Source organism: Rhopalosiphum padi, chromosome 2 (genome assembly GCF_020882245.1).
Source record: "Rhopalosiphum padi isolate XX-2018 chromosome 2, ASM2088224v1, whole genome shotgun sequence".
Taxonomy (NCBI): domain Eukaryota; kingdom Metazoa; phylum Arthropoda; class Insecta; order Hemiptera; family Aphididae; genus Rhopalosiphum; species Rhopalosiphum padi.
Window position 1 is genome coordinate 43,976,769 of NC_083598.1, and position 15,368 is coordinate 43,992,136.

The window sequence follows — 15,368 nt, forward strand, 5'->3', positions numbered from 1 at the left end:
TACCAATTGAATCCGTATGATCTACTATCATACACTAAAAACGAGATGAATGTTCCGATTTTATTTAACGTTTACAGTTTATGATAATACACACATGTTTTGAACGACACTGTATGCCTGTAGTAGATATTATACCTAGTAGAATCGTATGGTTTTTAAATACCACATAAAATGTTTTAAACAACCGTGGTAAGTGGAAACAGATTTGTACGTAATTAAATTATAATCAGATAACAACGTCCTGGATAACCGTGTCTTCGATCCATTTCATTTCGACAAAAAATCGATTTATTATGTTATTTTCTAACACAGTATATTACTTTCTTATTGTTTTCCTTCAATTTTCTAGAACCACTTACTAGGGTTAACTCTGTACAGAAAATTACCCCTCTAATAAAATAAACCTTTTTTTTTCACTTTTACTCGTAGAATTCTGATTGGTTCTTTAGTTTACTGAGAAATTCAAAAATGTATTTCTCAAACGTTTATAAACCGTAATTCCTTGCGTTTACTTAACGTACAAGTTTCTATAAAATTAAAAGATGAGATTTAATTTTATAAAAATGTAAAAAGTATGATTATAATAGTGTATACTCGATGAGATCTAACATTGGTATGAATCAGTATAAAAAGTATTTAAATAAAATATAGGTAGGTCATTTGAAAAATGTCAACAAAATATAACAGTGCTAACATATTTGACTGTCAGAAATAAAATGTTTAAAATTATATTATTATATTTGCTATTTTATAATTTCCTAACATAATACATAATATATATAAAAAATATAAAATTATATCAGCTATACGCCGAATAAGCATATTAGTGCGTGTAAACTTTGCCGATGAGACTACAAACGCCATCAAATTAATGCAAAACCTTGTCTGGGTAATATAAAACAACCTTTCATCCAAATATACAAAATTGTATTATTATTATTATTATTATTACTGTTGTTGTTGTTGTTGCTTACTAATTAATATTTTATCATCTTATACTTCTTCCATTTTCTAAATATTAGCAATTTTAATATAATTATAATAATTATATTTATGAATAAATTATATTCATTAGCAGTACGGCTTAAACTGTACGAATATATAAATAAATGCGTGTGAATAAGTTACAGGTAAACGTAAACTATAATATAATATATAATACGGCCATAATCCATAATCATCGCAGAGCAAAAATATACTTGACTATAACACCTGGTGCGTCAATGAAAGCTCAGACCTGAGATGGATATTTTCCGCGTTATTCGTTTTCATTGATACTCTTCTATTTCTCCCCATTTATTTGTATTTATTACGCTTAGTGTTGCGATGTCTTTGGAGTATACATCTATTTTGATGTCGGCGTTTTTAATTCCACTATTATATACAGAACAAATGCCATTACGTATCAATGTATTAAAACAAAGCAGTTCCTTAATCAAGTCCAGGATGTAGTATAAAATACTACCTTGATCCGGTGTTTAATTTGAGCAGATAGGATTCCGCCAAACAATTACTAAAATTAATTCATCGGGACGTTACTGTTGTAATGGAAACGTTTAAGCATGGTTACGCGCGGTGAAATACAAAACAATAACAAAAAATACATAAACTGTTTTTCTACACACTCGGGAAAAGGTCTCGTCTCAAAAACTTTTCAAATTTATTTTGGATGTTTGCAAAATGACCATCACGTACACCGACCAGGTCGCCACGTGCCGTGGTCTGGGATGTTTTTGGAAATTACTTTTTCGGTAATTTCGTTTGGTATTATCTGCGTATTACGACGAAGTTTGTAAACTTCAATATCGTCACGATACTCTTTTACCTGGACTTGTGCGTGCATTTTAGTTTATCGGAAATAACATAACTGTTACCCATTAAACAGAATATAATATCGTTATCTATTCAATTATTGAACTATAATACATATTATTAATTATTATATTATGTATTTAATCACAAATACATTTTACCGCCACCTGTACACTGTATGTTGTGTACAGTACTAGTATACTTTCATTTCAGTTGGAAAGGCAGCATTTACAAACTGCTGTGGCCCAATCTGATATTGTTCACGATATGTTATTTTTCGTTAAGTTTTACATACAGAATAGTGCTAACAAAATCGCAGAGAGAGTAAGAAACAGCAATTCGTTTATATTTTATTGTTATAACATCAACTCAAACTCCTCCATTTTTTTAAAACTTGATTTAGTCTATTCGAAAAAATATCGCTGCACTGTCAGATGTACACCAATCTAATACCTGTGTCGTTTGTATTGGGATTTTACGTTGCAGTTGTCGTTGGGCGATGGTGGAATCAGTACTTAAGCATACCTTATCCGGATTCGCTGGCTTTGTACGTCAGTACGTTAATCATTGGGCAAGTATGTATCTACCTGATTAGCTTACACTCCGCGCGTATATCATGTTACTGTAGATATATAAAATAATACAATACATTTTCCGCAGACATTGAAAAAATATATACATTTTATACCTAACATAGGTACTCGTACAATAAATTTTGCCACACCGAAAAAATGTATTCTCTGCTTTTTGAGATACGGAGATATTTCTAAAATATTATTATGATTAAAAACTTAAATTTTATGTTAAAAATAATTACGATTTTTTATACATATTAGATTAATTGATGGTTATACTACAATTTATTTAGCATAATATGGTAATTAAAACATAATTTTAATTATTACAAACTTATTTTACCATTCTGAATTTTTAATTTAAAATAAATATATCAACTCAATACTAATTTTTCTTCTAATCAAACTCAAATCATAAGAATCATATAGTTTGAAAGTACACGATTCAATTGATATATTTAAAAATGTCAAAACTTATTTTATTTTCAAACGTAGAATATTGTATAACCACCGCATAAAATTAAAAACTATTTCATTAAATTATTATAAATGACATATTTCAAAAATTCTAATTACTTGTATGACATGTGACGTCATTAAATAATGGAACTGTATTATATTATGTAAACGAGGATTAAACGCTCGCAATGCACTGACGATGACAACCAGTGGCGTATATAGAAATTAATTTCAGTAGGGGGGGGGAGGTTAAAAAAATGTTCATTCTTAAATTCCAATTAATGATACAATCAAATAATTAATGCCCGTACCAACCATACATTTCGGGAGGGGTTTGAACTCCTAACTACCCCCCCTATATACGCCACTGATGACAACATACGTATACCGCAATAAATGTTTAATGTATAATATATGAATATATGATAAATTTATCAAACAATTTATATATTAAACTCCTAAGAAATTTGTATTCAATGTAAACCTGTAGTGGTATTTAAAAAATAATACATATGTGATAGCTGCAATTATCATTGTTTGAATTTATGAATAAATATTTTTAAATGGATACGGCATTACAAAAAACTTGCTAATTTGTATTTGTGCAACTATTTGTCACGACTCGTCTTACAGTTTTTATATTTCATATAGTTTTTGTAGGAAAAAAAAGAATTTTTCATCTTCAAGATAATTATTATATAGATCTTATTTTTTAATTTATATACATTCACTAATTGAATAAATAAAATTTATTAACGGTATGTCTGCAGTACCTGGTACAAAGCACTTCATGTTTTAAATGTAAAATAGATTTTAAAACAATTATAAATACTTTTTATCTCTGGCGTATTTATATTTCTATATTTTCTGAAATATTATTGTTATTGAAAACAATATTATTTAGCATTTAAATAACCTAATATAATATTTTAAATCGTATTACCTATACATAATTGTAATAATAACTACAAATAAAAATACTGTTTAATTTTACTTTATAATAATATAGTTTATACACGACGTAAATATAAATAAATAATAATAATAATATTCTATTCGATATTTGAGGAAAATAATAATGTAATAATAGAACGATCGCTCTCGGCTAATAAGAAGGACAATAATGAGATATGCCAACCTGTCTATACTTATGACGTTGACGATGATATGTCCGACCGTAAAAAAGAGATTCCCGACAATGAATCATTTGGTGGAGTCGGGTTTCTTAATGGAAGACGAAAAGGCACTACTCGAGTCAATGAATAGCAAAACTAGTCACCCGAATTATTGGATGCCACTAGTGTGGGCCGCTACAATCGTGTCACAAGCCAAAAACGAGGGATATATCACAAATGAACATTCAATAATAACATTAGTTGATGAGATAAACAAGATAAAATCAAACTGTGGCAGCCTGCTAAGCTACGATTGGATTAGTGTGCCACTAGTTTACACGCAAGTAATAATAATAGAATACATTAATACCTAGGTGTAATACCTTAATATTAGGACTTAGGGATCTTAGACTCCAAACACTCTCCAAAGTCCACCCAAACCAAGTCCTCGTCAAGTAATTCGGTGTTAAGTAAATATCATTTTTTTTACAATTTCAAAATCAAGCCCAAGTCTAGTTGGTACTTTAAGGAGTAAAAATTAAAAATTGTTTATACTATTCAAAGCAATATCAAAAATAACAGGAATTTTTGAAAAAAAAAAACTATTATGTTTCGACAGAGTATTTTCACTAAATATTTAAAATATTATTAATAAAAAGTTAGATATAATTTGATATAATATTCAAAATAATTTGATTCCTTTTGGGCTTTTTATAGAAATTTAAAATTATCAAATATATTTTTCTATAACTCGATTAAAAAGTTTTAAAATTAAATACAAAGTTTTTCATACATTTTTTTTTATTATTATAGCTTTTTAAAAGAATTAAAGATTCAAGAAGCGCTATTGTTTTTATGCTTTTAAATTTGTCAATATCACCAAAATTCGAAAATTATTTTATAGTTTAAAATGTATAGCTAAGGCTATAATACATGGTTTATCAGATGTATTTCACATAGTAACAAAAAATCTAAAAAATATATAATATAATAATAATACTAGTCTTTTTATAGACATTTTAAGTTCAAATGTTGACGAAATAAGATATTTTTTAATCAAAGAATAACGAATTTAACTATTTTATTGTAATTTAAAATTATTATTCGTGGCTACTTAATTCATTTATACAATTAGCTAAGATAACTATATATTATTATAAGAATATTAACTTCAGAGTTTAAGGTGACTCTCATTGTTTTTTTTTCTGAAACATGTGATTCAAAATGTTTTTTTAACGGCTGCTCGTGGATATCTTACATTGGACGTATAATCGTTTATACAAACATTTAATAACATTTAATATAATATGACGAAAATAATTCATATTTTTTTTTACTTTATGATTTTACTTTTTTACTTATAATGTAGATACCTCACTATAATCTACTCGACCCATTTTAAATCGTATTATTAAATTAAAATGAATTTACGAATACCTACAGGCTACATAATTTATCTTATCAGACATCATAAAGTAAAACAAAAATGGAATAATACCAAAAGCGTTAAACCTTATACCTATATTTTATTTTCTACCGAAATGCAATCTATACTTCAAAGTATTAATTTGCGTTTTATGAAAAAGTTTATTTTTCAGTTAATTTATATACAATTATAATGTAAAGTTAATTAATATAATATATAAATATAATCAGGCTCTTCTTCATCTTTTAGCTATATACAACCACGATTGCATAACATTAAACAAAATAAATCTAATTTATCTTTAAATTTTTTCCCGGATAAATAAATAAATAAATTTGTTATTTACAAACTACTTATTACTTATTAACTAATACACTTTTTAAAAGCGAAACATTTTAAATAGATAATAATATTAATAAGTTGAAGCGACTATTGTTAATAATAAATGATGACCATGCTACTGTAAGAAACCATTTAAGTAAAATAACTACTTAATAAGTCATAACTAATATTGAATAGATATAAAAAAAATGTATCACTGTTCAGCGAAAAATGTATACAAATTAGGTAGGTGATTTTATGTTGAAGTATACAATCAAAAAAAAAAAAAAATTATACAAACTCTATAGTATTAAGATTAACATCATAATATATATATTTCACCAGAAAAAAAAATATGGATTATAGACTTATTTATTCATTCCATAATACCATCTAAGTATATACCTAAATAAAATATCATATTCCTCGAAAAGAAAATATGTTTGATAAAATAAAATGGAAATTAAGTAGGTTGAAATCATGATAATATTGTTTTTTTTATTATTATTTATCGGCAATTTCTTTTTTCAATACCTATCTATATAATAGTATATAACATAGTAGATAACAATAAGGTAACCGTCATAGTTACTCTCTATATCTCTATAAGCTAACTAATGTACAATTATTTTATACAAAATACCCGTATAAAAAAAAATTTTAAAAATGTACAGGTGATCGGTAAAATTCCAATAGAAAAACGATCTAAATTTAATATGATGGATAAGGAAATCCTAGGAATTTCCTACAGATTTTTAATTTATTTAGCTTTTGTTTTGTACTAATCATTATTATTGATACCGTATGGCGTATTGTATAACGTTCTCGTATTAGATTGCATTTCAAAGATGGAAAGCGTCACTATGGCAACACTTTTGTCTTTTGACTGTTGTATTAATTATATTTTCAGCTGAAAAGAGACGACAGGGTAATTAAATAAATATGTTGTTAGCAGTAAGAGAGGTCGTTTGATCGAATCCGAAGAATCGGAATTTTATACACTATATATAACCATAAAAAAAAAAAAATAATAATAAAATTTATCGAAAATATTTGTGTTAAAACTTTATACCAACATTCGGTAAATAATGTATGCGACGGCGACGTGCGTAGATATATAATTTTGAAAACAACGAGCTACGGTTTACGTATAACTCTACCATAAAACTGCAAAATGAAACACGTACCACATAAAGCAGTAGATTTCGTACACAAAAGAACATTAAAATAAATTTTATACTGAAATTGAAATGCGATATTTCGTTTTGTTTTTTTAATCCATAAATAAATTGAATATAGTGTTAGATAAATTTATCTGATCGCAATCAATTGACGAATAAAACTGCTCCGCGTACACGCTTATACTGCACATAATATTCTAATTTATATTTTTATGTGTTATGTGTTTATCCGTATTGTATAATATTAATGTCATCGTGATCCGTCATGTTTTATGTATTGTGCTTGCTATTGTTCTACTATATAATATTGTATTATGTGTTTGCTGGTAATAATACAGTTCAATACGATATATTTGAGTTTCATATGTAAAATTACAGTTTTCCTCTGGGGACTCTGGAAACTTAACACGCCTTATAAGCACATGTAGGTACAAACAGTTATACTTAGGTACATATAATAGAACAATCAGAGCTATATACATGATTATGTTTTATACGTGTAATTATGCATGGCGTTATAAAAACATTAACGTTTTTACTTTTTAAAACACCTAATTGTTAGTTAAACATTTTTAATCGTATACACACTTTACACCATCGAACATAGAACATAATATTAAATTAAAATGTATTGTAGTATACCTATTTATGTCTCTAAAAATATCTACCTGATGTATTATGACTGTCTACGGGTATCTGTATAATCCGTTTTAATTTTGAATCTCGAATAACATTATAACATATTGAATTTGTGTAAATATTCTACAATAACATAGGTGACGAGAAATAAATCTATGAGAATGTTTGTCAGAGGAAGATATGGTTTACCTAAATAGGCCTCTTTGCGATAATTCTCAAGTTTGCGATAAAATTGTTGGTTTTTTTTTAATTATAAAGCTTGAATTATTGGAAAGATTTGTTTTGTTATTATAAAATTATATTCTATTATAGTTTAATTAGTCTGTAGTACGTAAGTCAGAGTCAATACATTTTATCCTTGGACCGAGTCGAGTTGGCTATGTGATATTCCCTGAACCTTTTTCTTTTGATTAAAGGTACCTCAATTCAATAAAATATTAAACAAATTTTTATCAACTTACAGTTATATAGAAATATGTAATTTGATTAATGGCTGTAATTAATAAAATGATTTATTAAAACAAAAATTTAAAACATCAATAGGTAAATGAATTAATTACACAATTTTATTTTTCTATTTAAATGTAAGCTTTATTTAAAAAATGTAGTATCCCCCCACCAATTTGTACGCAATTACATTTAAAAATAATAAAGTTTATTTTAAGAAAATCAGAATCATTACAGTACTTGCACTTAAAAATAAATTAATAGCACATTTTTTAAATTATCCCATCTAGATATTTTTTTTCTAAGTACATTTTCCATGTTTTAATTAATATTGGTAATAATATTGTAGAGCTACATTTCGTCCAGTGTTTAGTCAGTAATTCTGTATGATAACAGAGAACACACTATACTTGGACGTAGATACATTGATTTATTTAAAACACACATTGTAATACTGTTGTTCAAATTAACGGGGCAAACAAGAAATGCACGATTGCTTAAAATAATATTATTTGTATTCACTATATATTGTATGCAACCTAAGTCAATTCAACTGACGTCGATCACCGTTGTTTATAAGACAGAAAAATACATTATAATGAGGAAGTAAATATATGAATGATCGTCAAATGTTAAACTAAAACTAATAATAGTGTAACTGGTACAATATATTATATTGAACAATTTAATACAATTGTATGTGTTTATCTTACTACTATAAATACTAATAAGGTATAAAAGTGCAAATCAATTTTGAACTTTTGGGTTACCAAAAAAATTAATTGAAGATTCTACCTAAATTTTAAACTGATTGACACTAATATACCTCTAAAGGCAATACAGTACTAGTATATCTAATTTTACAGGTAACGACATTAGCCGTGTATGTTTACTTTATTGGTTCATTAATGGGAAATCAGTATTTGGATCCACGCAAAGGGTATCCGACACATCCAATTGATTTGGTCGTTCCAATATTCACGTTCTTGCAAGTATGTATGTGTTAGGTATTCAAAAACATTGTACACATTACACATATCATTTTCAGTTTTTCTTCTATATGGGCTGGTTAATGGTAGCGGAAACTTTGGTGAACCCGTTTGGCGAAGACGACGACGACTTTGATGTGAATTGGCTCGTTGATAGAAACTTACAGGTAAACAAAATGTACAATAATTAAGTATTTATCGCTATAAATTAGGGACTCAATGTAAGTGGTATATGTGTAATATTATTGAGGTTTAGAAACTATGGTTAGGACTTAGATTATAAAACTTTCAGATTCTAAAATAAATTTAAAATGTACCTCTGTACAATGATTTTTTATATACTTTCGGACAGATAGAGTGCTTCAAAACATTAAAGTATCTCTCTATCTTATGACTCATTCGTACTCATAGCCACAAGTTTTGCTAAGTGTAAATGAAAACTCGCCATTCCATTGAAAATATAAACGAAATATCAACTACCTCAATTTTAACTGAACGCCGTCTCTCAAAATATAATGTTGAATAGCTTCTCCCAGCTATTAAAAAAATGTAATAATAACTAAATGATTTGCATAAAAAAAAGTTATATATCTCATAAATTATTTAAAATATATTGTGGTTGTATGACGTTATTTTGTTTAAAATTATATTAATTTAGAAATTGAATTTATCTTAAACATATTATTATCTAAACTTAAAATTGTAAATTTTCATTATACCTATTATTTTTAATGAATCTAACATAACATAACTAGAGAATGACGTAGTGTGGCATTTATCAGTATTGAATTTACAATCCAATAAAATTAAATCAATCAATACTATGGAGTTAAGCTCATTTTGTAATTAAAGTATCGACTACTATTATACAACTAAAGATTTTAGGTCATGTACGAACACGAGGAATTTGATGAAGGGAATTACATTTTTTTAGTCCATTAGTAAATAGTGAAAAAATAATAGCAGACAGGTGTCCTCCTTGAGGAAAACCCGAGGGAATTTCGATCGCATTGGATATGTGTCCAAAAACTTTGACCCATTGAAATCTGCCGGTTAAGTACGATTTAAACCAAGAAAGAATAAGCTTGCCAAATCCTGACTTATAAAGAATATCCATGAGAATATTATGTTCGACTCTGACAAAAGCTTTAGCAAATTCTGTGAATATGACATCAACTTGAAAGTGCTCATCGAAATCTTTGAGGATATACCTAGTTGTTAAGTGCAATTAAGTTTGACACAGTTAAGCAGCCAGGTCTGAAGCCATATTGTTCGTCAATCATTATATTGTTAACCCATGGTTGAATATTCCGCCACACTAATAGCTCAATTTTGGGAAAGACACTCAAATCCACAGAACACCTAAATATAGCAACCATAAAGTATAGCATACGGTCAACCTGTCGTTGAACAAAAAAGTACCAGATAAACCGTCAGGTCTAGTAGATTTAACGTTTTTTAGAACGGTGCGACCAACTTCGACATCATCATCAGAAAATGTGCAGCCACTAGATAAATTTTGATGGGAAAAATGAATGACATTATATTATGCTTATGCTAGTATTATTTTTATATTTTTATACTAAATATAGTTAATATTTCAAAAATCACAGTTTCAAAATATTTATAAAATGTCATTTATGTAACATAAATAAAAAAGTTTTAGTCGAACTCTGTGCCGTCATTTTTCATCACATCAAACTCCGAAACAACTTAAAAGAAAAAATAGTTTATTTGATCAGAATAAGGATTAAAGTTCAGTCATATAACTCATATTGATTCAACGAGTTCTATATTTTTAACATACATCGATAATTATTTAAAAAATTAAAAATAAAGTTCACTTATAATAATAAAGGTTATTATTTATTAATTGTTATTATTCAATAATATAAATTATCACTTTTATACTTTTTCACTAATAATATTAGTTTGAAAATATCTAAAGTATATCCATCAATATCATAATAACTATTATTTCAGTTGTAAATAATTAATTATATGGACTTTGTTCACTCTATATTATACACTTCATAATTATTTTTTTTATAATAAACGTGTTAGTTTGTACAATTTTATAAGACAATTCCTTAAAAAAAAAATCACTTTAAAATACAGAGCACAACTTGTGAGGAGGAGGCTAAGAGGGGCTACAGCCCTGGACCTCGATATTATTTTGGGCCCCGGCCCCTGTTGATGATTAAATATTAAAGTAGCAATGTGAAATTTTATGATATTATTATTGCTTTTCATTTATACTCACATTACTATATGACTAACTATAGATAGTCAATAATTATGTTTATATATTATACTTACAAGTATTAAAAATTAATTTATGTTCTATGAATAAAAATTTTGTTCACTGATGCAATTATGTTATTTTAATGTTCGCTGTCTTTCTTAAATTACATTTAACAAATATTAAAGGCGCCTAACATTATATTGCCTGGGACTGATATTTTCTAAGTTGGGCTCTGTTAAAATAATAGGCCCCTACATCATCGTAGTATATAATATGGTATAAGCTATAATCATGTAGATAGTTTTCATAAATTTAAAAAATCACATACCTACCTACTTTATTCGATACTATATATATATAAACAATTAAACAAATTGTAAAACATAATATTCTTATATGCATTTAGGTATCGTATGTAATTGTAGACGAAATGCATCAAGAGTATCCGAAGATGATAAAAGATCAATATTGGAACGAAATATTCCCATCGGAATTGCCGTATACAGAGGAAACTAAACACCTTCAGACAACTCCGTTTCTAGGGTCGGCTCAGGCCATTGTAGCACGAACAAATTACAATGAAAAAAAACCTATAGTTATCAGCTACGATAAGACAATGGTAAAGTTTATATCATAAATTTATAATATTTTGATGATACATCTATTTGTAAATTATAAGAATAAAGCCAGGTTTTATGTATTTAAAAATATATTTCGTATACATAATATTTAGAACTTAAATATAACAGTACTTAAGTGATAGCCGTGATAACACGATCTTACAGTTTGTAAAATAATTAAAATATATTTTAAAAACGTATTATTATGCGAATATTAATTTTTCTTTTAATCACGAATAAAAGCCCAAAACATGGATAATTATTGTTAACAACTCGTACGAATATACAAATTTTAATAATTACATAATAATTACCCACAAAGCCACAACTGGCACTGAAATTCAGATTTAGAATAAAAACAATAGTATAACCAATAACATTTACGATGTGCATATACTTAATAAAGTTAATAAGAAATTCAATGAATTCTATAATCATCCAAATCAACTTCTTTAACTTGACCAAATTTCCTCTGTGTATATATAGGTCTAGACGTAAACAATTTTATATAACTCATGAGTCACTACTTTTGACGTTAAACAATTTATTTTCAAAATATTTAGTACTTTAATTTAATATAATTAATACACATAATTTCTATAGATTATAAAGTAAAGTATCCCTATAAACGCTGAGATTCTGGTGTTGTATTTAAGTGTATAAGGTAAGTGTATTAAGTTAACATTTTATACTACAACGCGAGTAACTATTGAGTTTACGATTTCCAATGTTTACAATCTTCAACAAAGTACCATTATTTGTATCGAGACAATGTACTTCAATAGAAGATAATTAAATCGTATTTATAAACATTATGGTTATACATATTTTATAGATTAATGTACAAGAGACAGAACATAAACCAAAAATCTTAACCGAAGTATCCAACACGATGACTAAGATGGCAAAGGAATATCATAAAAACGCTTACATCCGTGATGATTATTACAATCATTTTTCAGGTGAGTAGCGAGTTCATAGTTTTAATACTTCAAACGGCGCACTTTTTTTATTTTTAAGTAAAGGAGACGCTAAAATAATCACAAAGTACTGACCTGGAATGGTATAATTATAGGATCACCAGGATATATAACGTCGTAGGTGGTGTCCTTATAAAGTAATAACTCTTCCTGGATCCCTTTTTTATGTGTGCCCATACTATAATTATTAATAAATGCCATACCTATTAATTAGTTTATCCGAACGAATACTACGAAAAGGGGCAAAAATTAAAATAGACATCTGGTATATAATTATGTGTGTGATAGCTGTATGATAAATTATAAATAAATAGGTATAGACTAAAGACGGTGTACATACAATACGTCAATACACAATACATAAATTATAATATTTTATAATATCGATTTAATTGTTAGGAGACGTTAGTAATTATTGCTGTGTATTACATGTATTTGGTGCATCGTGCATAGTGCATACTGATACGATTTTAAAAATATATTTAATTAGAACTTGTTATTTTTATACCTACTTAAATAATATACTATACTTTACTGAAGTATGTATTACTATTTGGGCAGATGTCTACGATTCAACACTAAATCCATTGAGAATAATTCAAAATAAAACATTAAAAATTATTTAAAAAAATAATCATTTATATTACACAAAATATCTATGTAATGAATTAAACGTACTGCCAATAAAAAAATTGTACTACAATAGAGCATCAGTAGTAATTCATATGGCTAAAAATAACATAACGCCTAGTAGGATTGAACATAGTTACAATACTTAAAATACAAGACAATAATCAAATTAATCTCTTAAAATTCTTTAAAAAAAAATAACTTATTATTGGTTGCAAATTGAACAAAATATAAAACTTTAAATAGTTTATACTTTTTTTCTAGTTGCTTATGCATATTGCACTTTTTTTATTTTATAATGTCCGTATTCAAAAATAAATATATTTTATTATAAATGTTTAATTAGTTTGCTTCTTATTATAAGTCTAAAATTATAAAACATTATATAAAGTAAATTGTATTAATATGGATGTAAATTGTAAATAATAACTATAATATTGTAAATTGTAAACTCGTGGGCCCCCAGACAACCCTGCAGTGAGCCTATTATTTTTTCAAAGAAATAAACAACAATAATAATAATAATAATTACTATTTGTAAAAAATGCTAAGTTTTAGGCGTAATTTTATGTAAATACTATAGTTAATTTAAATTAACGTGGGCCCCCCCCTTTTTACCGAGACCATAAGTAAGCCGCTCTTATAATTATTTTTGTTTTAATTTCACATAATAAATCAGACATAGAAGAAATCAACCGGGAAAAACATGTAAATGATTTTGGAGAATCATTAGTTTCGTTGACGGATTACAGTCGTTCACAACAATTACCGAGCACGTCTACTCAAACTCAATATATCTTGAGGTCTAAGGCATATTCAGCGGTTGGTTGAAACATATTATTCTAATAAACATATATTGAAATAAACTAAAAAACCAATTATGTTTACAGAGCAGTTGCAGTGGTAGTAGTGATGACAGTGATCGGGAATATAAAATATAATTATTATTTATTATTATGGATATAATAATAATATTATACCGCAGAACACAGCCATTTCTGTATCTATTATATTATTAGGTAATATTTAATATGTTTATAAACTCTGATGAAAATTTTCTCAGGTTCTTCGTAATAAAATATATCACAGACTGCAGTCTTGGCTTCTACTACAAGCTGGTTATATTTAATTAGATTAATTTTTTAATTTTTTTAATGTATTTATCTGCTTGTATCTTTAAGATACAGTGATAACAGATTTTTAATTTTATTATTTACACAATAATATAATTTACCTAATAAAAAAAATGTTGACGACATATAAAATAGTGTATTGTGTGTGTAAAGCTTATTACACTTACACATAACTATTATGCGATACGAACATATAATTTTACAAACTATAAAATATATGTAAAATAATTCATATAAAATAATAAATTGCATTTAATTTCAAAAAAAAAAACTTGAAAACGTACCAACGCGAATTAAAGGTAGCAACTGATGCGACCACGCCGAAATAATAATTTATTGTGAAACTCTTTTCTGGAAGTTCCGCAAAGCGAAGTCTATCTTTTCGATTCTAAACTCCTTACATCGCTTTTCTGTAGCTATCTAACAGTGAGTCTCGAATTCTCCATAACAACCAACTGAGTCTAAATCTAAATCGATATTTTGATTTATATTGGTGAAATGACTTTGTCTGCATTACTAAATTAATATTATGTATTATTAATTATTATTTAAATTCTAATATAAACTATGATAAACTCATGTTTGCGGCAAATTTGAAATAACGTTAAAATTTAAAGTCTAATAGAAAATATAAATTCCAATAGGTAGTTCATAAGTATAACTTAGTATAGTATTAACACTAAAATCGCGTGCTGTTAACAGCTGCTACAAGTCTACATATTATTATTATCTACTGTTATGGACTTTTATACCTATAGGTATATAAAAAATAAATGTAAAAGACTTAGGAGGCGGA

At 26.8% G+C, this 15,368-nt stretch overlaps 1 protein-coding gene across 1 annotated transcript; it reads left to right on the forward strand.

Moving 5' to 3' along the window:
• The first annotated feature begins 1,680 nt into the window (after positions 1-1,680).
• LOC132921560 (bestrophin-1-like) lies at positions 1,681-14,863 on the forward strand. The gene is made up of 10 exons (XM_060984637.1): positions 1,681-1,751; positions 2,026-2,136; positions 2,216-2,387; positions 3,937-4,305; positions 8,842-8,967; positions 9,024-9,131; positions 11,616-11,828; positions 12,665-12,791; positions 14,119-14,261; positions 14,330-14,863. The coding sequence occupies exons 1-10, from the start codon at positions 1,681-1,683 to the stop codon at positions 14,378-14,380; spliced, it is 1,491 nt and encodes a 496-aa protein (XP_060840620.1). The 3' UTR covers positions 14,381-14,863.
• Positions 14,864-15,368: the final 505 nt, after the last annotated feature.